We start from the raw sequence: 27139 nt of genomic DNA on the forward strand, positions 1-27139 counted from the left end.
ATACAACATTCAAAACATAGCATTTTTGTGCCTTCAATGTCTACCATGCCAACTCTGCGATGCCACACCAGTAATACCTTCTGGTTCTGTTGAGCACGCTGTTGACTGATTTCCGAGAGCCCTTTCTGAAGGGAGCTCAGCTCACTCTGAAGGTCTAGTAAGTCAGCAATAGCCCCCCCGGCCCCACTTGTCAGACTGGCACTCACTATTCCGCTGTCACCATTGCTGCCGTACAACCCGGTAAATGATGACTCCTGCAAAGGAAAAAGAGGAATATTTAAACTTATTTCTTTCATGCAGTCACAATTCTTCATAATATTCTTAAAGAAAATAAAAGGAACAATACAAGAAATGCAACATAAATAAATAAAAAAAAGAACCATCACACTGTCATCTTTGTTCAATGCCTCTGTTTAGAAATACACTTTTACATATATAAATGTAGAGTAAGTGAATCATTGCATCTTAAAATGAGCCCCTTTGTGATTAATATATAAAAAAAAAATCCCAACAAAATCTAATTTCAAATAATCAGGATATTAAGAGCCATTTTTTTTTCTTTACAAGCTAGAAATTTTCTTTACACTGATAAAACCTTCACAAAATTGACTGATTTTATGATTGTAAGACATTGATAAACTTTTCAAAATCTGTAACTGAAGCTCCAGGAACTGACATTCTAATCACATTTATACATTATGGTATCTAAAATTTCTGATAACCATGATTAACTACTTTCAAAACTAATAAAGGATTAAACAGTAAAATCTGCATACCATAGGTTCATTAAAATTATATGATAGATTTTCTAAAACCATATTTTACTGAATTGGGAAATACCACAACTTTAGTCTTTTAATAGTTCTAGCTCAGACAAAGAATATATTGTATTAGAATTATTGTGAGAGAAGTATGCAAAATGCTGGAAACAAAATATATGAAATCTTGGTATATGCACGATATATATCAAAACCAGAAATTCTCATACTTATGAATTCTTGATCCACATGCATCTTGCAAGAAAATACTTTGTATACTTTGACATTACTTAGAAGATTTTAATATCAGTTTCTAATTCAAATACTGGAAACCTATTCAATCTCAGCAGCAAGGCAACAAATCTCTTGTGACTTATACAGTACCATATTACCAAAAATAATGACTTGACAAACAAATTATAGTAAAAAATATGGCTGCTTTTAATTCATCATTATATCACTAATACAGTATTCATAGTTGTCTTACTGCATTAGTATAGGAATATTTCATAACAAAAAATTAAGTAGTGAACATAGAAAATAATGTATCTTTGGGTAAAGTCTAAAAAACTAATTTACCTCATGAACAAAAGACCAAATATATTGAAAATACAGTATAAATTTGAAACTTACCCCGAACACCCCTCTCTCCCTCCCTTCCTCTAAGTGTTTCCTTGCTAATTCGATCTCCTTCTTCTTTATTTCAAAAACAACCTGAAAAATTAAACGTGAAAATATGTATTAAACAATGGAAATTTTGTATGCTTTATGCATCCTACCTTGCAAAAGCTAAATACAGTAAAAGGTTAACTAACAAAGCATGGCCATAATTTATCAACATTTATTATTCAAAAACCAGAAACTTGATGAAAAAACTTTTCATTACCATGAACATCCCCTGATGTTCATATTGCTTTCTTTTTGGAAGCTTGGAATGTCAATGTTACTCCTTAAAATGAAAATATTTCCCATTATCTTTCTTTTCAATTCACTAATGCCTCTAGTAAAGCAATGAGACCAGCGTCTAACAACATGCTGTACATGTCAGATAGCTTCTTCAGTCTAAAACTCAATATGGAAAAACAATGTGTGCTTATCTGGTCAAGATGTCAGGTCTTTTGTCTGTTTTAATACTGATCTTAGTGATTTTAAGATGTTTTCTCAGTATTATTAGCAATCACTGCACTCATTGAGTCTTGTACCTAGGGACTTCTTAATTTAGAAATCCTTAGCAAGAGTGCATAGGCCTCACTGTTCCTTTTTGGGAAATATGTTTAATGATAAAGCAAAAGTCAAAAATACAAAGATGCATACTTTTAGTTCAGGGGGAATGATGACTGTAATGCCACTCCAACCTTTACTTTGCTACAGCCTACAAAATTAATGCTTTTGAGTATCACGTGCTAGTCTCATTAGTAATTTTCCCCAAATAAATGTGAATATAGTATGGAAGGATATTTTTGCTTACAGTCCAATACAAAGCTTATATATCAATTTACTCATGTTCTGAGACACTCATAAACTGAGGTATTACTTTATATGATTATGATATTTTAACCAATAGAGTAAAGAAATACTGTACTGTAGTACTTGTTAATGATAAAATATCAAATTGAAGAATGAAACAAGTTTACTTCATTCTTAAACAGTCATTCAAAGTCTGTTGGAAAGGTACCCTAAGAAATAAATTTACTACTAATTGAATCGAACAAAAGACATTTCTTTGTCTACTGCAGAAGGGTATCTATGTGATCTAGTGGCAACACAAGAGGCCAAACATCTCTTCAGTGATATAAAGTGACTCTGGCAAGGTCAAGTGCAAGGGAAAGTGTGACTAATGCTGAAGATACAGTAACTGATTTAGGAACTGGATAACTAATCTGTAAAAATCTAAAGGTCTAGTCCTAGAACAGTGATGGCAGGTAGACAAATTTTAGTTCCAAAGCAAACGATACAGCCACTAGATAACCTCATAATACAAGAGTAGCAACCAAGCCTTCTCTAATAGAAGGATAGTCAGAGTATCATGGGCATCGACATTAGCATATCAATTTCCTTGTTAGAGACATAGTTCCGTACTCAAGATCTATCCTCATATAATTGAACAAGAGTCTTCCTCATTTACACTATCTCTAGCTTTCCTGCTTCCTGAAGTACCTCTGAATGTCATAGCCTTAAACAAAAGAAATCCAACCACAATCATCAGTTTATTGCTCCACCTACAATTACCACTCTCATCGGTAAAAAGAGACACCATTTCAAGCTCTGAGGGCCCAAATGTAAAGCATACAATTGTGAAAGCAGCGATAAGGTTTTGCAGAATGCATTCCAAACACGTATTTCAGTAAAACTTTGAACGCCTCGTCCTTGAATACTGTATAACCATTACTTTATCAAGGCATTTTCAATGGTAAAGCCACTAATGTGCTAATAATGCCTTGGCCCATTGGTTAACCCTGGATAGGTACGGTGGGTCGTTTGCGACCCCGAGCGTAAAAAAAAAACAGGTTTTTCTCACGTGACTCACCCCCGTGACTGAATTTGTGGGTGATCGACCTGCAGGAGGTGTCTCCCCTACACGCTCTAGTAGTGTCCAGATGTGCATTGCTGTAGCTGTACTCCTTCCCCGATTTCTGAGACGCGTCGGGGTCGTTCGCGTCCGAGTTTACCCTTCTAGGGTAGTTTGCATAATTATCAAAGTTATTACGTATTATGAAATTGTCGTAGAATGGTGCAACTTGTATAGGTTATCAGTTGTGGAAAGTCTTGGTGGATTGTTTGGCTACCATGTGCATGTTTTTTTTTTTAGTTAAAATGTCGTTCATCACCACGAGGACCATTTTACCGCGAGTGCCCCTTTTTAATTTTTTTTCATTTTTTTGCCAAGTCATTTTTCCGTAAGATATTGCCAAATAGTGTCGTAAAACTTTTGCTTGTTTAGTGTTGGAAAGTGTGTCTAGATGATCTGGCTACCCATGCATGACTTTGTTTTTGTCAGATACGACGTAGTTATTGGTATATTGGGTATTTAACTGCGGTTACCAATTTCTGTTTTTTTTCAATATTTGTAAAAATTACTACGTAGTAAGGAATTGCCGTATATTATTCATTTTTTTTTCATGTTTATGTGTTAGAAAGTGTGCCTTGATGGTTGGGCTAACACGTGCATGTCTTTTTTTTTATCTGAGATGTCGTATATTAGAATGTCGGGCATTTTACCGCGAGTGTCCCTTTTTCCTTTTTTTTCATTTTTTTGCCAAGTCATTTTTCCGTAAGATATTGCGAAATAGTGTCGTAAAACTTTTGCTTTTTTAGTGTTGGAAAGTGTGTCTAGATGATCTGGCTACCCATGCGTGATTTTGTTTTTGTCAGATACGACGTAGTTATTGGTATATTGGGTATTTAACTGCGGTTGCCAATTTCTGTTTTTTTTCAATATTTGTAAAAATTTACTACGTAGTAAGGAATTTCCGTATATTATTGATTTTTTTTTCATGTTTATGTGTTAGAATGTGTGCCTTGATGGTTGGGCTAACACGTGCATGTCTTTTTTTTTATCTGAGATGCCGTATATTAGAATGTTGGGCATTTTTCCGCGAGTGCCCCTTATTATTTGTTTTGCATTTTTTTGCTTAGTCATGTTACCGTAAGGAATTGGCAAGTAGTGTCGCAAAACTTATATTTTTATAGTGTTGGAAAGTGTTTTTAGATGATCTGGCTACCCATGCCTATTTTTTTTTTAGCCAGATATGGCGTATATATAAGTATGTGTTCGATTTTCCTGTGATTGCCATTTTTTCGTTTTTTCCCATTTCTTTCAAAATTACTACGTACTAAGGAACTATCACAGAGTAATATTTCATTTATATGTTTATTTGTCGGAAAATATGCCTTGATGGTTTGCCTAGCACGTGGCTGAAATTTTTTTTTTTCTGAAATGCCGTATATTAGAATGGCAATTTTTCCACGAGTGCCCCTTTTTATTTGTTTTGCATTTTTTTGCTTAGTCATGTTACCGTAAGGAATTGGCAAGTAGTGTCGCAAAACTTATAATTTTATAGTGTTGGAAAGTGTTTCTAGATGATCTGGCTACCCATGCCTATCTTCTTTTTTTAGCCAGATATGGCGTATATATAGGTATGTGTTCGATTTTCCTGTGATTGCCATTTTTTCGTTTTTTCCCAATTCTTTCAAAATTACTACGTACTAAGGAACTATCACAGAGTAATGATTCCTCTAGATGTTTATTTGTCGGAAAATTTTGTTTACTTTTTTTTTGATTGAATATCATCAAATTTTTTTAGCTAAAATATTGTTTTACATTTTTTTTTTCGATTTTATTTCCCTTCAAAAAAATTTTTTTGGGTCAGAATTTTAATTTTATATTCGTAAAATAATCGACAATTATCCAGCAACCCACCATACAATTTTTATGCATATCCAATAATAATTAGATTAGTAAATAACACCTTGAAATTGACATACCCTTCCTACATTTCAAGTGGCAGATTAGGGAGTCTGAGTCAGTGTGGTTGGCGGCCATTTTGTGGACATATCCGAAGCGTAAGCTGCCCTATCTATATATATTCTTGTTCCCTATAGAATTTGTGATATTTTGGTATATTTTTACCTGCATAAATATCATATTATATATTAAATATATGTATTTTTTTACGGAATTTCTAAGTACTCAAAAAATTACCTTTAGATATGGCCCCTGATATAAATGTAATTTACAAAATAATGAAGATTTTTTTACATATTTCTATTTTAGGATAACATATGTTTATTCCCTAAAAAAATTAGCCACTTCCTATTTCATTTGGGTACCCAAAAAAATTCATGAAATTTGGACAAATTTTTTTGGCCAAAAAAAGTTACCCTTTTTTTCTCATTTCAGATCTTCACCTCCATGGGTCTGACTTCATCCAAAATACATCAAGATGTGTCCTAAACATTCAAGAATCAATTCCTAAAAGGATTTGTGTATATATGTATAAACTTTTTTTTTATGAATTTTTATGTCAGGTCTTTTTTTTTTCTACTTAATTTTTTAAAATATTTATAATAAATAGTTTTTCTGCAGATGAGTAGTATTTATCTATACAGTTGTTTTAAGCATTCATTGAAGTTTTTTTTGGCAAAAGAAAAAAGGAGGTTACTGCAAAAACTGATTTTTCAAGAATTTTTTTTGGCGTCGGGGTCGTTCGCGTCCGAGTATACCCTTAAAGGGGTGTCCGAGGACCGTACCTATCCAGGGTTAAAACATAACTAATACATTAGGAAGGAAACATCATTTCTATAAGCCTCCCTTAATGTTCATACTGCTTCTTTCTCAAAACTTGGTTTATATCGATGTTTTCCCCCAAAACTAAAATTTTCCTTTTTTCTTTCCTTTCAATAGGCTTATGCCTAAGGTCCAATATTGAGACAATCTAGTAGTTAACAGCAATAACCTCTCCGTGGATATTCCATAGATATTTTGGCCTTCAGTCTTCTTGTGAACAGGTCAACAATTCATTTACCTTCTCAAGATTGCAAAAAATTATAAAAGTGTTATCTACATTATTAGTGACATTAAGGGAAGTACTCTCCTGGATTTGTTAGTACATTAATTCCTGTGTAGATTGTTCAAGGGAAAGACTTCTGGCCGATCATGACATTCATTCTTTGTCTTGTGCTTGCAATAATATTGTGATTTAGATATTTCCGGTGAGGAATGCAAAGGTCTTACTTTTCCTCTTATGGAAGACTATGTTTAGAAGGTACTGACCACATTAAGAGTTCCAATGTAGAAAGAAATTAACCTATAGTTCTCATAAAAATCCAGAGAAACTAGGCTAGTTGATTACATTGGGAGAATCATGATAATGCCACTCCAGCCATTAACAAGCTATTGGACCTTAAATAGCAATGAGCTTCATATGCTCTTTACATCCTTGGATTCCTTTGTTAAATCTAAGAAGGTCACTGAATTTTCTGGCAAATGCTGGAATTTTAGACTAACCTCCCAATTCTGAACCCTAGCCAATCTCCAAGTTTTTCCTAGTGTTTCTAGTGCTCTAGTCAGTAAGAATTCTAATGGTAAACAGTGCATGATGGAGTCAATCGCCTCTCTTAGAGCCTCGCACTGTTGAATTACTTCACATCCTTCTACTGCAAAATCCCTAACAGTCCACAATCCAGTCTGTTTTTTTCAACCACTAGATTATAAGGTAGAAGACCAAGCTGGTAGCCTGAATCCTAACATCCCTCAGCTTGCTGAAGTAACCGCTCATGAGTAAGCACTTATCTTAATGTATTGATGTGTGGCATATATGAATCCTGTGGATCAGAGATGAATCTTTTAAGTTTCAAAGTAAGTTAACCGGTTGCACCAATCGATTCTGAAGGAGTCTTTTAATTCTTTCTTCATACTTTGATTAGAGTATTGTTCATCTGTCTAGTCTTCAGCAGCTGACTTTCATTTGGTCTATCAAATTTTCTATTCCTGATCTGGATATTAATCTCTGGCACCATTGTTCAGTTGGTTCTTTAAGCATGTTGCATAAGATTTTTCATAATTCTGACCATCCTTTGCATTCAGATCCTCCAACACTACCATTCTGTATATAATATTAGGTATCATGTTAGCTCTAACAGTCTTGCCTTCTCCATCATAAGTTTTATTCCCGCTGTGACCAAATTGTTGAATGATCTTCCTAATCCAGCTATTGAATCAGTGGAACTTCAGAAGTTCAAACTTGCAGCGAATGTTTTTATGTTGAACAGGCTGACATAAGTCTCTCTTCATTGTTTATAACTGACAGAGCTATTTTAACAGTGTTACTGATCTTGAGATATCTTATATTTTTATTAATCACTTCTCATTTTGTTTCCTTACTGAGCTATTTTTCTTTGTTGGAGCCCTTGGGCTTATAGCATCCTGCTTTTCCCACTAAGGTTGTAGCTTAGCTAGTTATAATAATAATCATATTTTGGATGGCAGTGTGCATCAGTTTCATGTCGACTTGGCTACTTGGACATATCTAGTTTTCCCTAACAGTGTGAATGTTGGTGCCAGTTCTGAACTGCAGAAATGAGTTCCTTCCCTAGCTCTGGTGCGAGGGTTCTCAATCAAAGTAACCACAATGGAAGGCCTATAGTATGATGAAGATGAAGTTGATACGACAGAAGAGCTCAACTCAGATGAGGTATCTCCTTTTAAATTGGTAAGGAAACTTATTTCTAAAAGTTATACAAGCAAGTTATTTAAGGTACAGTAGTTAGCACAAATTCTTTCAATTTGTTGCAAGATTCCACCTCCAAGACAACATATCTCTCAGTTCTTCATTTTTATTCAGAATAGAATCGATGAATTATCTCGAGAACAAAGAAAAGCTGCTAATCTGGGTCCCCAATAGTGTTAACGTCTTTTCTCCAACAACCACGTTTCAATATCTATTGACCAAATCAATTGACCTATATTGTTATTGATTCAGATCTAATTACATCTCTTGAAATATCATTAATGTTAACAAAAGGGGAACTTTAAATGCTGTACAGGGTTTGCAAGCTGGTTTACTACAAAAATACTTTGTTGGTAACAAAGTGAGTACAGTATTCTTGAAATACTCTCTTTTGCAGATTCTATAGTAAGAATACTCTTTTTCAGATTTTATACTGTATTAGGATTTATTTAAAGTCTTATAGAAGAGAAATTTGCGGGCATCAGAATCTTAGTTTCATTTTGGATTTTCTTTATAGAAAACTATTTCAGATGGGGAAAGTAAAGCTGCAGCAGCCTATGTGTGTTTTGCAATTCAGTGTTGGGAACAAGTGTGCTCCTTTATGGTTGGGACAGTGTCTGATATGCAGAAATATTAATAATTTCTTCCCCTATTTTTGACCCTGTATTAGATAAACTTAATAAAATTAAAAAGGTCACTGCAGAAATGGACTCCAAGACACAAAATGATGCTTTGAGGTCCCTTTCTAGAAAAACTCCCATTTCTCCCTATAATTCTGTACACACTATATCTCTAGAATTCTCATATCTATGAGCTTCCTTTTATAACAGTCATAGACCATCAGGATTTTGCTCTAGCACACCTTCCAGCTAAAATGCCAACAAGATTCATAGAACTTATAGGAGAATCTATGACTGTCTTTCGCAAAACATCTCTGCAGGAGGAATACTACCCCATTTTCATTGAGTTTGGGAAAGCCTTCATCCCAAATTGCGTCTTCTGTCCATGGTCAGAGAGGGCTATCTCGAAATATGGGTGCTACCTGTGGTCAGAAAAGGATATTGAATCCCAATGTCCTCCAATCTACCCCTGACCAAGGAACCAATACTTTTTTCAAATTACCTAACCAATTTAGCAAAGGCCCAGGCTTTGAAAATAAAGATTGTAAAACTCCTAGAGAAAAATGTAGTAGGAAGAGGTCATGAATCCATCACCAGATTTAAAAAAAAAAAAATATTTCTAGTCCTCAAAGAGTTCGAAGGTTGGAGTCTGGTTCTGGATCTTTCAATTTTATCTACAGAAGTTTTCACTGAAAATGGCCTACATAGTCCTGGAGACAATAAGGAAAGGAGGTTGGAAGTTGTTGATAATTTCAAAGATGTACAGTATACTTTCTCATTCCTATTCACCTACATTATAGGAAATTTCTTCAATTCATAAATAGTTCAAAGATTTACCAACTTAAGTGTCTGTGTTTCAGTCAAGAATGCTCTAAAGTCTTCACCAGGATGAAGTGCCCCATCTTGAAATGTATAAAATTTGCTGGAATCTGGGTGCTTTTATACCCGACAGTTGGCTTTATTTTAAAGCCTATGTGGAAACGATTCAGGATAAAACAAATGTGGTTAATAAGGTCACTAGAAATGCTGGGAATCCAGTCACTTTGTAAGTCTCTTCTGATTCCCATATGGAGGATTCTATATTTGAGAATAATAGCAGCAACAGTTCCTTTCTTGTTAAAAGCTTGGTTGCAGAGGGCCAAAGGGAATTTGATCTAATTCAATTAATTTCATGATGAATTTTTCCTTTGGAATACAGTGTTAGGTAATATAAAGATATAAGTGAACTGTAAGGTGGAATTGCATTTTGGAATGCAATTTGGAAAATTTATTTAGCATAAACTTTTATAAGAAATTTTTATACAGAGTTACTACTAGACGAGTTGATTATTTTAGGGCTTGAAATTTCCTAATTATGTCATTCACTGTCCCACCTCCATCAGTGTGGGGAGTAAACAATACAACATCATTTCATATCCAACCAGTCACTTAAGTGATGATTAGGTTACTAGATATTCCTAAGAAACTACCTCCGTCTGTCTATGGGTTTCACTTTATATAGTCTTAATTTTTTGGCAGGGCGAGGTTCATAGAAATAAACAGAATTCTAATAAAAAAAAAATATATTTCTGTACATCTGATGTTCATATACATGCCCATTTGCCTCCCCACTGTCTAGTGATGTTAAGAGGATAGGCAATTCGTTTCAACTTTGAGACTGAAAGACAGAGCATTTACAGCATACTGTACCCGCATTAAGGATATTGCCATTGACCACTAAATTGTTTCAATACTGTACTAAAGGACTCAACTCATTGAAAGGAAGGAAAAGTTTTTTTTTTTTTTTAGTTTTGGGGTAAACGTCGACATAAGCCAAGCTTCGAGAGGGCAGCAATATGGACATCAGGTGAGTATAGAAATAAATTATACATGGTCATTGTCGACATCATCCTCTTGCTCAGCAGGATTCACAGGCTCATTTTCAAGGCACAACAGATTTACCAAATGTTGAGAAATAACAAGCTCCTCTATTGGAGGCCTGATGATTCCTTTCAAAAATCATGTATTGCTAATCTGTAATGATACTGGTTGTGGAGTAAGCCTTCAACAAATGTACCATACTAATGAAGCTTATTCATTATCCAATAAAGTCACCCTGGTTGCTTCAAGTGTTCAACATCTCCATGCTTCAGTCTTGGTGTACCTGATAAAAACGACATATAACTTGCTAAACTTTCGACCAGGTTTCTTTTCTAACTCATCAGCCAAGGTGCAGTACTTATATGTACAGAATGACAAAACAAACTAGATTCAATAAACATTTTAAAATTATTTTCTAATGTTTGTTAACCAAATCTAAGTGGTTCACACCATTCATAAGCACAAACTGACAAAAGCCTTGAGAGGTGAAGAAACTTTACAGCAAATTCTTCAGTTCAGTCCCATGAATAAGAATTCTCAAGAAAACATTGTTTTTCTTTATAACAGATAATGGCAGCAATGATCAAACTTGCGTAACTTCTTGGGTAAATATATGCAGATTATCTTTAGTCATCACAATATTCCTTATATCTTATAACACATGCACAGGACTATCCTTTCTTGAGATTTCAGAGAATTTAATGTTTTTCTTAGACTCAGAGCCTCACTATGAATACACAGGCATTCCTATGCACAAAGCAAGTGAATAGGGCAATTGGAATTTTGTGCACCCACTGTTCAAGAAGCCTGTGCTTGAGAATCCAGTAATGGGAGTAAAAGCAGTTGAACCTGATAAGTTTCACAACTGCATGGTGTTTAGACAGGAGGATAAGGAATAAAAATGCAATGATACTATAATTAAATCCAGTTCAATAACTAAAAACACAACAGTTTAATTTATTTAAGCTGAATCTGAATAGTATTGTTAAATAAGTAAGAATAAAATTTGATGATTGTTGTTTTATGAGACTTTATCTTAAACTTTTACCAAATAATTCTGGCAATGATGCCCTCAATATTGTCATGCCTTGTCGGGAAGACATTCAATAAATTACATTAGAATAAATATACTGTACCCCAATTCCCAGACGATGTTCTCATTGCCATAGCTTATAAATTAGATGGACAGGACTAATGGAGAGACAATGAAATAATTCTATGCAATTCCACTCTGCTATAAAGAAATAAGTCTGAAACAATTATAAAGAATAAGTTAACCAAACTTTGTAGTGCACTTAACTACGAAAATGACCCACCTTAGTATAGTTAAATAACTATCAATGAAAAATTCTTCACCTGAAATAGATCTCGCATAGCGATTACGACTTGGGTAGCAGCTTTCTCCGTCTTTATTCCAAAAAATTTATGGCCTGCATCAGGAGACCCAAATATGTAACCAAAGGCCCTGGTGTCAGTCATGTCTTGAGCAATGAATGAAATCTTGTGTACTGGATGATGATACAAACAGTCCTGAAAAGGAAAAGGAAATAATCAGCATTACAAAGATAAAAAGTGAAAAATCTTAATTTTATATTTGTTTATCTGATCATACAATATCATGATGAAAGCAAAAATAAAGAACTGTTATTGTGTGTAAATGTAATTGTGAACCATCACATGTTTGTGTATTTACACTATCATCACTCTTATTCATGATAAATTATCTGGATATTGGGATTCTGGTCCTCCCATATGTGGATTTGGACATTCTTACAATGGTTATTGACATTGATTGTAGTTTAGTATACAGTACTGTACCAGGTTTGGCTTCGAAACTAGATATGATGTGTCAATTGAGTTAGAAATGTGATCTGTAATGAAATATGTAGCAACACATGAGCATCTCAGGCTGGATTATGAGGCGACATAAGCTAGAATACAGAATATTTTACGCCCAGTTCTAGATGGAATTGAAGGAAAAAGGTCTCAAAAGTTTATATTATTATACAGGTATAGATAAATTTGGAAACATACACTCCCTAATTAATCTATAGCCATATAAAATTTAATACAACTCAGGCCTGTTCTGGAAGATATATAATGTAGTTCAAATTTGAGTGCATCACCAGGAAGGTCTTGTACAGGTAAATTTCCCATTTTGACTTTAAAGCAAGTATAGAACCTTGCATAGCGAGTGCAAAGTTAATGTTAAAGGAGTCTTATCAAATGAATTTCCAGTGAACAAGCCGAGTACTCCAAGGAATGTGTTGTCACCTATGTTGTTTACCCTCCTCATAGATTTTGTAATGCGTAGAACAGTCGGAGATGGAAGAGAAGGATTGGACTGGATTGGTTATAGGAGTTTAGCAGACCTAGAGTATGGTGATGATGCTGTCCTTGTTAGCAAAACACCACAGGATTTGCAATGCTTGCTTAGCAGAATGCATGAAATATCACACGAGGTTGGGCTAAAGATAAATAGAAGAAAGACAGCGATGATGAGAACGGAGTATGCAATGGAAGATGAAATATCATTGGAAGGAGGAAGGATTAACGAGGCAGAATCATTGAAGTATTTAGGAACTATGATCTCCAATACAGGGTCTTTAGAATTAGTTTAGTGAAAGATTGAAAAAAGCAAATCAAACAAGAGCTAGGTTAAATAAAATTTGGAAATCAAATCACCTGAAATTACATATAAAAATCAGACTATATATCAGTTTAGTGAGATCGGTGTTACTGTATGAACATGAGACGTGGTACAGTATGACAATGAAACAATATCCAACAGAATTTGCAGATTTGGGAACAAGGCCCTTGGAAGAATATTGGGAGTTAAATGGCAGGACAGGATTAGAAATGAAACTATTAGAGAGCTTATTTGAGTGACATAAAATGTAGATGAGATCATGGTGAAGGGTAGATGGAGATAGTTTTGGCATGCTCTTCACACTCCAAGGGAGATTAGTTCACCAAACGTTCAGCTGAGCTCCACAAGGCACTAGAAGAGTTGGAAGAGCAAGGCCTATATGGCTGAGGACTATGATGTGTGAAGTAGGAGATGATGAATGGAAAAGTATTGAATTAAAAGCTCAAGATAGAAATGGCTGGCAAAATCTAACCAAGGCCTCTGCATCAATAGGCATAGGAGGAGATGATGAGTGCTTCCTTAAGTTCTATTTGGCTATGGTTCAAAGAATGGGGAGAGGGGAAACCATATTGTTGAACAATAACTATGGCTGATCAAAGTGTTTCATGTACTGTACCCATACAAATATTTCAAGAAAATTTATTATGACAGTATATATAAAATCGAAATATAAGCTTGGGACTTTTCGATACAAACTTTTATGTTTGCATCCGGATAAAGGGAATAATTATTTTTTTCTTAAAAATATGTAGGTGTTTACATTTGTACCCTGTAAATCATTTCTTATTTCTCTGTACCCAAAGAACAATGACAAATTTGGAGGCAATTTGTATTTTTCCTAAATATACAAACATGATACCTTTACATAGGAATAGATATCAGCAGAGCTGGAGTACTCAACATTTTAACATAATAATGAGGGGTAAACAGGTGGCTGGCAGTTACCAGCCAGGAGCAGGGAAGCCCCACTCCCCTGCTTGCTTGCTGAGCACTTAATCTGATTGAGGCCAGAACTTCCTAGGAGGTAGGTAGTGACAGGAAAGAATGAATAAAGGAATCAGGTTTGTGTAGTTAGGAAAACACAAATTACCTCAAAACTAGTAATTTGTTCGAACACAAATACACACCCTCGTCCTTTACATAGGGTCACCCTCAAGTAGGAGAAGTCCTTATTCCAACTGGCTGGATACTTACACCGGGGTACCAAAAACTCAGACCCTTGTAAGTGGTGCAGAGTTAAGGTTCTATACACCTCATGCACCGGTGGTTTAGCAACACTAGTGGGTCCACAGCTCATGCAATAAATGATGCAAAGCAGAAAATGTGTGTAGTAACACTGATGCATACATATATATATGTCAATGGTTTGCCTCACTTCAACAAATTCCCCTCATAATGAGTGTGGGGAATGAAATTTCTATATAATATAATAGCTACAGGCTAAGTGGAGCTTACCTGCAACCAAATCTATTCCAGCTGACAGGGTTTCCAATGCTGAGCCCCAAGAGGATGGAAGATGAAAAAGAGGAGAATGCCAGTCAATCTTTACTTGCATCTCAGTCCAACATTTAACATACATTTTTAATTTGATGTTAATGGTCCTGTGGGGAGCCAAAGCAGCTATACCACCTGCTGTGCACCCACTACAGGTCCTAGCAAAAAGGTGTCAAGGGACCTGTGAGTCAATTCCCAAAAGCAAAAGGCAGTAAATGTGGTCTGCTGTTTCCAGACGCCTGCCTGGAGTACCTGCACCACAGAGATTCTTACAGAATGCCAGGGTTGTGCTTACTTTTGAAATCATGAGCTCTAATCCATGCTCTGCCTAGAGCAGAAGGTGAGGGTGGCGAATGGATACAGTCAATAACTTCCCTCAGTCAGGAGGAGACCATATTCTAAGTCATCTTCTTAACTCTCCTTGTGCTGTAAAAAAGTTGCTTAGGGTGAGGTCGAGTTGTTTGTGTATGTTCAAGGTAGCGCCTCAGTGCCCTCACAGGTCATAAAAGCAGCTCATCAGGATTGTCAGTTATCGCTCAAAGGCTCACAAGCAGAAACAAGAAAACCTGGAATTGGGAACAAACGGATTCTGAGCTTCAGCTACTAATTCAGGGACGAAGAAGAATGAGACCTGTCTCCAGCGCTCGGTATGAGTGACAATAAAGGAGGAGACCATGAAGGTCACCATCCCATTTGGAGGAGGATAAGTGGAGTAAGAAGACCGTTTTGAGGATAAGGTTCCTGTCTGAGGTGAGCCTCAACAGCTCATAAGGTGCCCTCTAAAAAGACCACAAGATGTCCCTGGTCGATGGTCTTATCTCTATTGGAGGACAGAACTCCTCAAGGAGAAATACCACTCTCACAACACCAACCATAGAAGATAATCCACTTGGCTTTGTACACATTAGTTGAAGATTTCCAGAGGTACCCAGACATCGTTTGCGTAACATTGCATGAAAAGCCTTCTCTGAGAGGAGATGCTGGATAACCTCTACATCTGAAACCTAAGAGATTCCACCAAGCTGTGGAATATCTAGACATGTGGTTGGCACGACAGGCTGGGGAGAGAAGGCAATGCTCTCGGAGTCTCTATCAGAAGATGTAAAAGGTACCATTCTATTTAGGCAATTTCAGGGCTGCTAGAATGCTATTGAGATTGGGAATGGACAAACTCTGTTCAAGACACTCCTTATCAGGCAGAACTGTGAAACAGCATAGACATCAAGGCTATACTAAGGCTGTTGGAAGGCATCCTCGAACAATGCTTACGAGTCAGGCACTGGTGAGCAGTATATCAGAAACATTTAATTTAGAGATGTGAACAGGTCGACTGTCGGGGAATCCCAGAAAGTCAGGATCCTGTTCACTATCTGAGGATTCAAAGACTACTCTGACCTAACAAACTGCATTCCTTGCTTAGCCTATCTGCCACAACGTTCTTTTTTCCTGGAATAAAGTTGACTGTCAGACTCATAAGTAGAGCACTGCCCAATTTTGAATCTCTACTGCTGCCAGGCAAAGCCACAAAGAAACGGTACCACTTTGTTTCTTTATATATGTCACCACTACATTGGCATTCTCGGTCACTGGCACCACCAAGTGCCTGGTCAAAAAAGGGCAAAAATGTTGGAGTGTTAGAGGAGTCACGTTGATATGGCATCAACGTTCCTTGTCTCAATACTAAGTGTTGTAGGAGGAGAGAGGAGAGATCCCCATCTTTCCTTCGTTGCATCAGTGAACAACACAAGTTCCAGTGGAAACAACAGAACAGGCAAGCCCTTTAAAAAGTTCATCTTATCCAGCCACGATTCCAGATTAAGTCTGGAATCCTCCCCTATCGGAACTAATGATTGAGGTGGGGGGCAGTCTTGTGACCAGTGTCTCTTCAGCTCCCATGGACGAGACTAAAGGTGGAGACAGCCAATCAGAATGAGACGTTCCAAGGAGCCTATATAATCCAGCAATATCAGCCAAGGTTGTGCTAGCAGATAGAGCGTTTCGCCAATATTGAATAAAAGGGAGAGCCGTCTCTCGAAATCGTACCATTCTCTTCCAAGAAGGTTAGACTTTCCTACGACAGCATTTATGTCCATACCTGGGTAAATCAATCTTTGTTTGGGCACTAGAAGCAACCTTTTTTCAGTTCACCATGATCCCTTGATCTAACAAAATAAGAAAAGTCTGTCTCAGTGGAGAAGAAAGTCGGCCTCCAAGTCTGCCAAGATCAACCAATCATCCAGGTAATGCAGAAGAAGAATGCCATTGCTGTGTGTCCATGCTGATACTAGAGTAAAAACTCTGGTTAAAACTTGCAGAGCTGTTGAGAGAAAAAAAGGAAAAAAAATTAAATTAGTACACAACAGAGGTGGTTCCTGATGTAAGCGGGATTGGGACCTGGAAGTATGTGTCCTTTAGTCAATTGTCATCATAAAGTCTAATGGCCTAATCACTGGCCTGAATGTGCCTGGAGTCTCTATTCTGAATGAGGTTTGTAGAACACTCGTTCAGGATGGAGAGGTCTATGACCGACTTCCAGCTACCAGACATCATCTCTACAAGAAAGAGTCAACTGAAGAAGCCTGGGGAGCTGTTACTTCCCCTGCATTCAGCAACAGACCTTGGACTGTGCTAAAGGCACAGAGAAACTGCACTTCCACGTGTCTTTATATTTTGTCCCATGTATAGTATATTCGGGAGTAACAGGGAGAGAACAACAAGAGTCTAAGCTCGCAAGTTGACCTTGAGGGAGGTTGCATGAAAATAGATAAGACAGCACCAGTATGTGACTGCTTAAGTTAGATGCATGAATGTAAATAGACAGAGGAGGACCATCATCTGATTGCTCTAGATAGGAACACCGCCTGCTCAGACCAAAAATTTAAAAATGAGAATGCTAGAGGCAAATGCTTCCATAGGAGAGTGCTCCGGCAGGCAGGTGATTGAGTGTTATCGACAAAGAGCGAGCAATAAGATGCACAATCGTTTGTGAGCAGGCGTGTGATCTCGCATACACTTTCAGGAGGTACAGATAGCTCTCCCTTTGGGGAAAGTGACATGGCCGGCGTAGGGCAGGGTAGACACAGATACGTCTCGCGCTCCTCTACCCTTGGAAAAGATTGAGAACGAGAGGGACTGTTCGCAGTACCCCTACCAGAATCAGGTCAGAATCCCAAGTCATGATCTCCCAAAGAATCTTGTGAGTCCATTTTGGTCTGCAAGAAGATCTGTTCTTTGGTACTGAGCAAAGATCCTTACTTTCATCTGAAATGTGACCCTCAGAGAAAGCAGAAAGGGGGTTAGAGGAAAACAATTGATAATCGCTGCCATTAGAAACTACTCTGGGAGATCTCGAACCGCAATAGACGCACCGATAGCCACAGTTCCAGTAGTCAGGAAGTGCAGGCTGGAGAGTGCACGTTCTACCTCTTGCAGGTGTAAGGTCTCTTCTTAAAGAGGGTTCCAAATTATGCTCTTACCAGGATGTGCATGCTGTAGGGGCGTATCTAGGTGACACAAGGAGGAGCTAAATGCATCTGGGTGACACACACACTGTGGGGAAGTGCGTCTGGTGACACATGAAATGGTGAGGCACATCTGATTGGAGTGCCAATAGGTCAGGCGCTTATGCGTGGTGCAACTGGGTGAAAATGCACAATAACCCAATTGTTCCAAACCCCAAATGGGTTGAGCACATAACAGCAAGGTGTGCCCGGGGTAGTGCACGCTAGTGCTATGCATGCTACCATCACAGGTTCAAGAGAGTAAGTGTTGTCTAGTCAAGACACATGAGTTAATACACACACGCACCCAGAAGTGTGCGCACAGCCATGCCTTCACACGTGTTTAGAGAAACGTTGTTTGCTAGTACAGAGTTCCCTGGAAGTGTGCTTCTCAAATAAAGGTAGTACGCGGGTCCCTGAGGGAGGGTGCGCAGGAGGCTGCTAAAATTAATCATGTCTCTTCCATCGGTGAGTAGAGCACATTATGGGAGGTGCATGAAAATCTATGGGTTCGCGTAAAGCTCTGGTACTTGTTTTGTTAAGCATGCTAGAGTGTGAGCGCGCACCATCCTCACTAATATTAAGCAGAATGTTGTGTGCCCATGTCAAGGGCATGCTGAGCACAGACAAGGTCTAGCGAGCAAGGTTTCCAATCTAGTGAGAAAAGCTTATGCCCCGAAACAGCTTATTCATTGGTGAAGGATGATTCAGAGTCCAAACGCTGTACACTCGCATACATATTCCTTGCGAGCGACAGCATCAAACCTAAGGATATGGTCTCCGTTCGAGAAGGAGACCTTGATCCTTTCGATATGATCATCTGAACTTGTAAGGGGTTGGACAATCAGGAAACTATCATAAGATGCTGAAATTTATTCCCCACTGAGGGATCAAGTCCAAAGACATAGCACAGCATTGTCACCGGAAACATGTATTCAAGAAATAAAGAAACTTTTAAAAGGAAAGTTTGCTTAACCCTAGATATCCCCACAGTAGCAAACAACCACAAATATGCAAAAGAAAAAGAGAAAAGTAACTAAATAGCCAAGACACTCTAATCAAGTGAAAGAATGACTGTTCTCACTGACAGCTAAAATTAGAGTGAGTGATCATTGAGCAAGCATGGACTGTTACCGACCACCTGTTTACACCAAGTACTCCAGCTTTGCTGATATCTATTACTATGTAAAGGAAGGGGGTTTGTATATGTGTCAGAACAAACTATATTTAAGTATCACTTCTTAGTGAACTTTTTTTAAATCTGATATTGAGACAAGAATTGCCAGTAAATGATATGCTTTAAATGAGCTTAACAATTTGTAGATGTTTCAATCAATCAAATACTACCAAGAAATGGTAATCACCAGTAAATTAATACCTGTATGGTACTGCAGCGAGCTTCACAGATTGCTTCTATGTTGCTCACTATGATAAAAAAACAGACTGGACCTAGGATTGTTTCTTGTAGACTTACCATCAGATATGAATAAGGTTGGTTTGGATAATGTACTATTAGCACACACTTCAGCTTATCAAATTATGAAATAATTCAGAGGTTTTACTTTAAACCATTCGAGCGCCACTGAACGTATTTTATATCCGGTCATTACCATAATTTTTTCCTTGTATTGTTTGAATATATAGACATTTTACAAAATATGTAATGTTATATATCAATGGAAAGCAAATCTATTCAGCAATATATACAATAATAAATGTAGTTCAGTCCTATCTTGTATAGTTTTTGGTCTAAGATGATCTGAGTGCCAAATCATTTGGTGAGGAGTTGGTGCTAAAAGGATTAATCAGCTTAATAGGTCCCCAAATGTCTTTGGTACCTATCATATCAGGTCTATGGATACGACCCGGTGTGATAACCTATACTTGATCATTTTTTAGATATATCAGAGTTAAGAATAATTCTACATAGTTTCTAGCCAACACTAAACCATTCTTTATATCAGTTCTTTATATATACCATTCAATTTAAGAGGTTTATCCTTGGGTATCACATCTAAAAAGGTAGCCATACAAAATAATTTCATAATAATGTAGATGACAGAAGAGAAGTTAAATAAGATCAATGAAGTAGAGATGTTACTTTTGAATTGCAAGGAAACTGTATGGGTAAGTCTTATACCTAACTATCCTACTTCAATGAAAGCTTTAACAAGGTAATATTGGAGTTTCAAATTTGCTGTCTGATTCTAGTATTCCGATTACCGACTGAGATCTTGTATGTCTTGCATGGATATGGTCATACTAGTTATATGAGGATACTGTTATCTGTTTTATATTCTATAATTCCTTTCCTGATGACTTCTTCAGAGGTTTCAATAAGATATAACGTGGAATGTCGGTACAATATTATTACACTCCTGGATTTTTTAAGGCAAGTTTGAAGACCTTTGCAGTCATTATTTGTTGAGGATTCTTGCCATGGGAAATGGACGGGTTTTCTCAATTCTTCACACACACAAAAATATCATGATGAAATGGCCAGGGCCTACTGCGGAATCAATTTTGACTGGATTTCTGTCTTGATAACTTCTTTTCAATTCAGCATCTGGAAGTCACTGCCCCTTAGATCTGAGAAAGTTCTAAGATCGCCTACTTTTAACTTGGATCCAGAGTTGATTATCTTGATAAATATCATACCAAAAGACATACAGTATGTGCTTCACAATCAATGTCACAAGGGAACAATTTATGAAGGAAATAAATGCTCAATACTGTATTGTTTGCTGGTGTTAATGTGCACCTTTAAAGAATAGTATCTTTTTATACATTCTATTGCCTTGTCTTCTCTAGCTTAATTATTCTTGTTCAATTTCCAGTAATTCATGAATAGCAGCTATTTTGGCTAACAAGGAAGGAAATAATATTTTGGTAAAAGACAAGAGAAGGGCGGGTGGTTAAAACTTTACAGGATATATAAACAGTAGAAAGAGGTTGTTTAGGATTTGGAGGAATTGATGGGAGAAGGGACCTCATGGATATTGAAAGAATGTAGTGATGGCACCATCCATGGCATGTTGAGAGGTTTGAATATAACTTCTACTTTAAATCACAGATCCCTGGATGTGATGTGGAATGGTTATATTTTTTCCGTTTCTTACTACCGCTAGAGAGTTAAGGGGCTCTTTGACTGACCAGACAGTACTACAATGAATCCTTCTCTCTGGTTACGGCTCATTTTCCCTTTGCCTACACGCACATCGAATAGTCTGGCCTATTTTTTACATTTCCTCCTCTGTCCTCATACACCTGACAATACTAAGATTACCAAACAATTCTTCTTCACCCAAGGGGTTACTGCACTGTAATTGTTCAGTGGCCACTTTCCTCTTGGTAAGGGTAGAAGAGACTCTATAGCTATAGTAAGCAGCTCTTCTAGGAGAACGACACTCCAAAATCAAACCATTGTTCTCTAGTCTTGGGTAATGCCATAGCCTCTGCACCATGGCCTTCCACTGTCTTGGGTTGGAGTTCTCTTGCTTGAGGGTACACTCAGGCACACTATTCTATCTTATTTCTCTTACTTTTGGTTTGATGAAAGTTTTTATAGTTTATATAGAAGGTATTTATTCTAATGTTACTGTTCTTAAAAAAAAATTTTCCTTGTTTCCTTTCCTCACTGGGCTATTTTCCTTGTTGGAGCCCCTGGGCTTATAGCACCCTTCTTTTCCAACTAGGGTTGTAGCTTAGCAATTAATAATAATAATAAACAATATGCCACGGAGACCTCATATCATATTTCTAATACAGTACGGTACGTAGTGAGGGGATGTGTCAACACTACCTCAGTGGTTCAAAGTAGATACTAACGTGGTTTCTCGGGCAATTATGCCTTACAATTTTATCATGGGCTGAGCAGATCAATTAGTAGGTTATGCTACAGTATTTCACTGCCATACAGTTTCCTTCCTAGGTTGCATTAATTCTGGTTGAAAAAATGCAATAGACTACATGAATTTATCTATCATGGCTTCTTTAAAGAAAGCTGGTTTTCTTTACGGTTTCCTTACCTTTATTCTTTTGCAATTGTAAATAATGTTCATATATTTGACAGTTTCTCAGACTTCCTAAAACAGCATACTGTACTTAGAAACAAAACCTGTTTTATAAATGGTCTTGTTTTGCATCACTCTCTCTTAGAATTGCTTTAACAGTTGGACCATTTGTCAATTTTCCACCATAATAGCTGAATAAGCAATTGCTCAGTTGGCTGATAGTCATGGCAGGCAAACTTTTATGAATGAATAGCAATAATGACCATAATGGTACGACCAATGACACCAATAATAAGAATAAAATTCAATATGCCAAAACAGAGGAGAGTAAATAAATAAATCAATGAATGAATAAATGGACAAAATGTGGTTTCTGTAAGATTCATTACAGGATAACCATTTTTTCTCAATGGTTTGAATGCCCCTGCTGTACAGTATGTTCTATTAATCATGCAAGACCTGCAGGTATGTTGCATGTTGTAAATGATTATCCTAAATAATTAAATATTTCAGGTCAATGGTCGGCACTTGCATGCAAGAACAAGAAATATAACTTTGGAAAATGCAAAGCTCTGAAAAGGAGCTTTCAGTTAGAGCATTGGCATATATACCCGCAAACAATGAACGAAAGAGAGAGAGAGAGAGAGAGAGAGAGAGAGAGAGAGAGAGAGAGAGAGAGAGAGAGAGAGAGAGTTATACTTTCATGTATACCTTCGCATTCCTCCAACTTGCACTTATAAATAAGGAAAATACATAATTCATGTTATAAGGTATATAATATATTAATGAACATAAAATAAGAATGGGTGTTTAGTTAATAATAATTAGAAGCTACTTTTGTGAGTCACGGGAACCACAAACACATGACAACATAAATATTCCTTTGTTACTTCAAAAATAGACACTATCATAAATTATCATGAACTAAGAACGTAAACTTAAACTAAAATATTTTAAAGATTTATAAAGGGAAGGTTTAAATAAATAAAAATATTTAATCAACACATAACTAAATACAATCTTTAAAAGATAAAGTTATCTTCAAACCTCTCTCTCTCTCTCTCTCTCTCTCTCTCTCTCTCTCTCTCTCTCTCTCTCTCTCTCTCTCTCTCTCTCTCTCTCTCTCTCACAACTATTTGTTTTATCATAAAAGTGGCAAGATAATTTTTCCAGGAGTATGAAACCACCATAACACTTCCAGTCATATACACTTTATCATGATTTGGCCCACTAGTCTAATATATTTTAAGTAAAAGGAAAGAATACCATCAAGAGAATAGCCTCATAAATATATCATAAATTTTAAGTTTTTTTTTTCTACTCCAACTAGAGAATTTTTTATAATGATTTCGAAAAAAATCTCTCCATTGCATGTAAGTTACATTTATCTTATTGTATATCTACATTATTTGCAAAGAGCGACTTTTATATTTACAGATAAGTACTAATGAGTGTTAAAGAATCTGAGAAGACAGTTAAAAAAAAATCTTACTATCATATACAAATATATACAATTGATCATTTCTCTTTCACTTGTTATTTTGAAGTTTTTATCCTCTTGTTATTTTCAAGTTTTTATAGTTTATATATGAAAGATTTATTTCAATGCTATTATTGTTCTTAAACTTCTCTTGTAGTTTTTCCTTTCCTCACGGGGCTATTTTCTCTGTTGGAGCACTTGGGCTTACAGCATCCTACTTTTCCAACCAGGGTTGTAGCTTAGCAAGTAATAATAATAATAATAATAATAATAATAATAATAATAATAATAATAATAATAATGTGGTAACACAAAGCGTGTGGCTCCCTTCCATTTCATATTAGCTTTCAAGAATAAGTAAAGTTATATGAATTATTAACAAGTTTGGACCAAAGAGAACGCTTTCGGGTTCAAAGTTTATTAAGAACTAACTTGACATTCGAGATACAGCTCAGTTCATCTAATTAAAAGCTTTTGACTGTGAGTTGCTGAAATACTTAATAATAATAATTGTTATTATTATAATTATTACTATCAGTGTACGTGACCCGTCAAAACTGATAGCTAAATATTAAGATATAATCACACCCTTTCACCAGGGCATGACTACTTCTCGCCCCTACCCGAAAGACGGGCAAACCAGGAAAAATATCATATATATATATATATATATATATATATATATATATATATATATATATATATATATATATATATATGTATATATAGCCACACTTTCTTTTTATTATATAGGGAAATGATTATTATTATTATCATCCTTATTATTATTCTTGTCGTTATCGTCAATCAGTATCAGTATTATTATTATTATTATTTTCAGTTGGTTTTATCACCATTAATATATTTTCATTTTCATCATTATCATCATAATTAACATGTTGCAAAATCTTACTAATGAGTCACATTTCAAGACTCCCCGAGCAGACTATATATTGTTGTAAAATGGAAACTGATAATTAAAAGAAAAATACCCGAAGGAAAAACTAAAAACATTGACGAAGCGAAGAGACTAGAACCTTCAAGGCACACTGTCGACAATAGACCCAACACCATGTTACCACTAGGTGCCATGGTACAGTAATAGAATAGCCACTAATTTTTTTTTAATTGTAAGAAGAATGTAAGACGGAGTGAAGCATTCTGCTCCTGGCAAATTTAATCTAATATTGGTTGTTATGGGGTGCTGCAGTAACAAGAGCCCTAGCTGGCATAAGGCCATCTCAATCTAACTCTCAAATTGTATGAATTGTCCACATTTCGTTGAATGTCTGTATGCTGAAGTCTTCCCTTTAACCATTTGTCAAGTTCTGGACACGGGCGACTTGGGTAAACTGTTATATGGAAATTGTTGAATGTTACTTGGCTGGAACGTTCCAGAATTCTTGATGGTTTCTATCCAAACCTTCCTGAAGTTTACTGGCATTCTGTTCCAAAATCAGTTAACAATCTTCATTACTGTCTTGAATGATAAATAGTGATATTCTAACTGTTTTTTACTTTTGTCTTCATTTCCTCGCACATTTACCCCGTTTTCCTTCGTGGGTAGGCGATGCTTCTCCTTTAAGACTTATACATCTTACATGATTTCTTTCCCCGCCATAAGGTCGGCCATAAAAGCCGACATCCTCTGGGTGTATACCAAACGAATAGAGTTATTGGCTTGCGCTGGATTTTCCTTGGGACTTTTGATCATTTTCATCTTAGCTTTTTTCTTATCTTTTGATATCTTTTGAATAGATTTGCTTTCTCCTGTCCAGGAATAATAATATTTAGAATGGAAGGAATGGGCCACTGGCTGTTAATTATCTTATTTCCTGATACAGTAGTTTTTTTTAATGTTGAATGGATTAGCCGATGGGATTACAATCTTTTATGGCGTAAATTGTTAATAAGTTATTAGTATTCTAATGATTACGAGGACGATGTTATTTTCAGTATTAACAAGACGGCGTATCTATTAATTCATTGTTTGTATGAATGTAAATTTATGCCTCCTCTTTACCATTGTACTAATTGTAATATAATGGCGTCGTTGATTTTTGCTGTTACGTCGCCAGTATACAGCTGTATAAATCAATATGACAAATAAGGCAGTTATCAAAGGGGTCTACAGAGACTGTAGGCCATGTTAAGGCTTTATATTGGGCCATGCTAGTACATATGGAGCGTGTTGCAGGTTTTACTATCCACCTATTTAACCGATTGCCAGCGCTTCCTCTCATCCGTTAACATCATTACTTGTATACTTGCGGCTTGATGTACTTATCAAATGAGTTTTTCATCTACCTTATGGGGCCGTTTCCTTCATTTATGTCTCAAATTCGAGTATCGCATCTGACTGCGCGTATTGATTTCCCTTCGGTTGATTCCCATCTTTACGTCGTTTCAGAGACGCCATCGTCATTATCCTCTCAAAATGTTACTGCCGCTCGGTTAAGAGGCAGTGTACGTAGAACGTCCACACAGCTCTCTCTCTCTCTCTCTCTCTCTCTCTCTCTCTCTCTCTCTCTCTCTCTCTCTCTCTCTCAACGCGGCATTTTTAAGCAGATTTGAATCAAATGGGAGGGATTAATAGAGAGGATCCTATCACTCAATGCACTGATATGTAGAAGAGTCGTGCTCTTGCAGTACAGTCCATCTAGCATTGATCAGACTACCCTAACTCAGCAATACCCCCACCTCTCTCTCTCTCTCTCTCTCTCTCTCTCTCTCTCTCTCTCTCTCTCTCTCTCTCTCTCTCTCTCTCAAACCAAACAACTATGCTATTCCGTCCAGGATAAGGAAAACATTCATACAATATATTACTCTCATTTTTTTGTGTAATACACCATCTATATAATACTTTTTCCCTCATGTAACTTAAGTTCTAATATAAACACCCCTATGAGAAATTGCTTCAGCATTAACACAGACACTCTCTCTCTCTCTCTCTCTCTCTCTCTCTCTCTCTCTCTCTCTCTCTCTCTATGGTAAGAGAGTTGCTTGCAGATGGGAAGTATGTACTTGTATTTTGCAGAACAGTTCAGAAGTTAGGAACCTTTGAAGGTGTGTGTGTGTGTGTGTGTGTTTGTGCGTGTGTGTGGTGTGTGAGTGTGTGTGTTGGCAAAGGGTGTTAAGAGGAGGAGGACTGGAACTGAAGCGTGATTCCCCGACGATGCAAGTGTATGGATACTGCAGCTTAAAGCTCTCTCTCTCTCTCTCTCTCTCTCTCCTCTCCTCTCTCTCTCTCTCTCTCTCTCTCTCTCTCTCTCTCTCTCGAATTGTATTGGCGAAGTCCTTACAGGTTTATTGATTTTTTCTAGACTTGAAAAAATGACAGGATTCAAGGAGACTGGAATTCATGTGCAATTCATCTTAATTCCGGAGACCCAGAAATGTGCAATATCTTTCTCGCTTTTATTTTTACGCATTAAATGTTAATTGGAATTTAATTTCACCTTGTTTACATTGGGTATTTTGATAAAGGAAAGGCTGATTGAATACCGTGGTGGTTATATTTAATTGTTTATATTCA

At 36.6% G+C, this 27139-nt stretch overlaps 1 protein-coding gene across 6 annotated transcripts in view; it reads right to left on the reverse strand.

Annotated features, from left to right (window-relative positions):
* The window catches only part of Dab (DAB adaptor protein), a 251004-nt gene that overhangs the window by 34822 nt on the left and 189043 nt on the right, over nucleotides 1–27139 (reverse strand). For 5 of the 6 annotated variants that reach the window (XM_068378849.1, XM_068378848.1, XM_068378850.1 and 2 more), the window contains 3 exons: nucleotides 11824–11997; nucleotides 1392–1472; nucleotides 78–254 (listed from right to left, as the gene is read on the reverse strand). In XM_068378849.1, coding sequence (XP_068234950.1) covers nucleotides 78–254; nucleotides 1392–1472; nucleotides 11824–11997 — 432 coding nt within the window. The remainder of the gene's footprint in view (nucleotides 1–77; nucleotides 255–1391; nucleotides 1473–11823; nucleotides 11998–27139) is intronic. The other variant, XM_068378852.1, reaches the window with a different exon arrangement.

The sequence above is a fragment of the Palaemon carinicauda genome, chromosome 8, assembly GCF_036898095.1.
Source record: "Palaemon carinicauda isolate YSFRI2023 chromosome 8, ASM3689809v2, whole genome shotgun sequence".
In the NCBI taxonomy this organism is placed as follows: domain Eukaryota; kingdom Metazoa; phylum Arthropoda; class Malacostraca; order Decapoda; family Palaemonidae; genus Palaemon; species Palaemon carinicauda.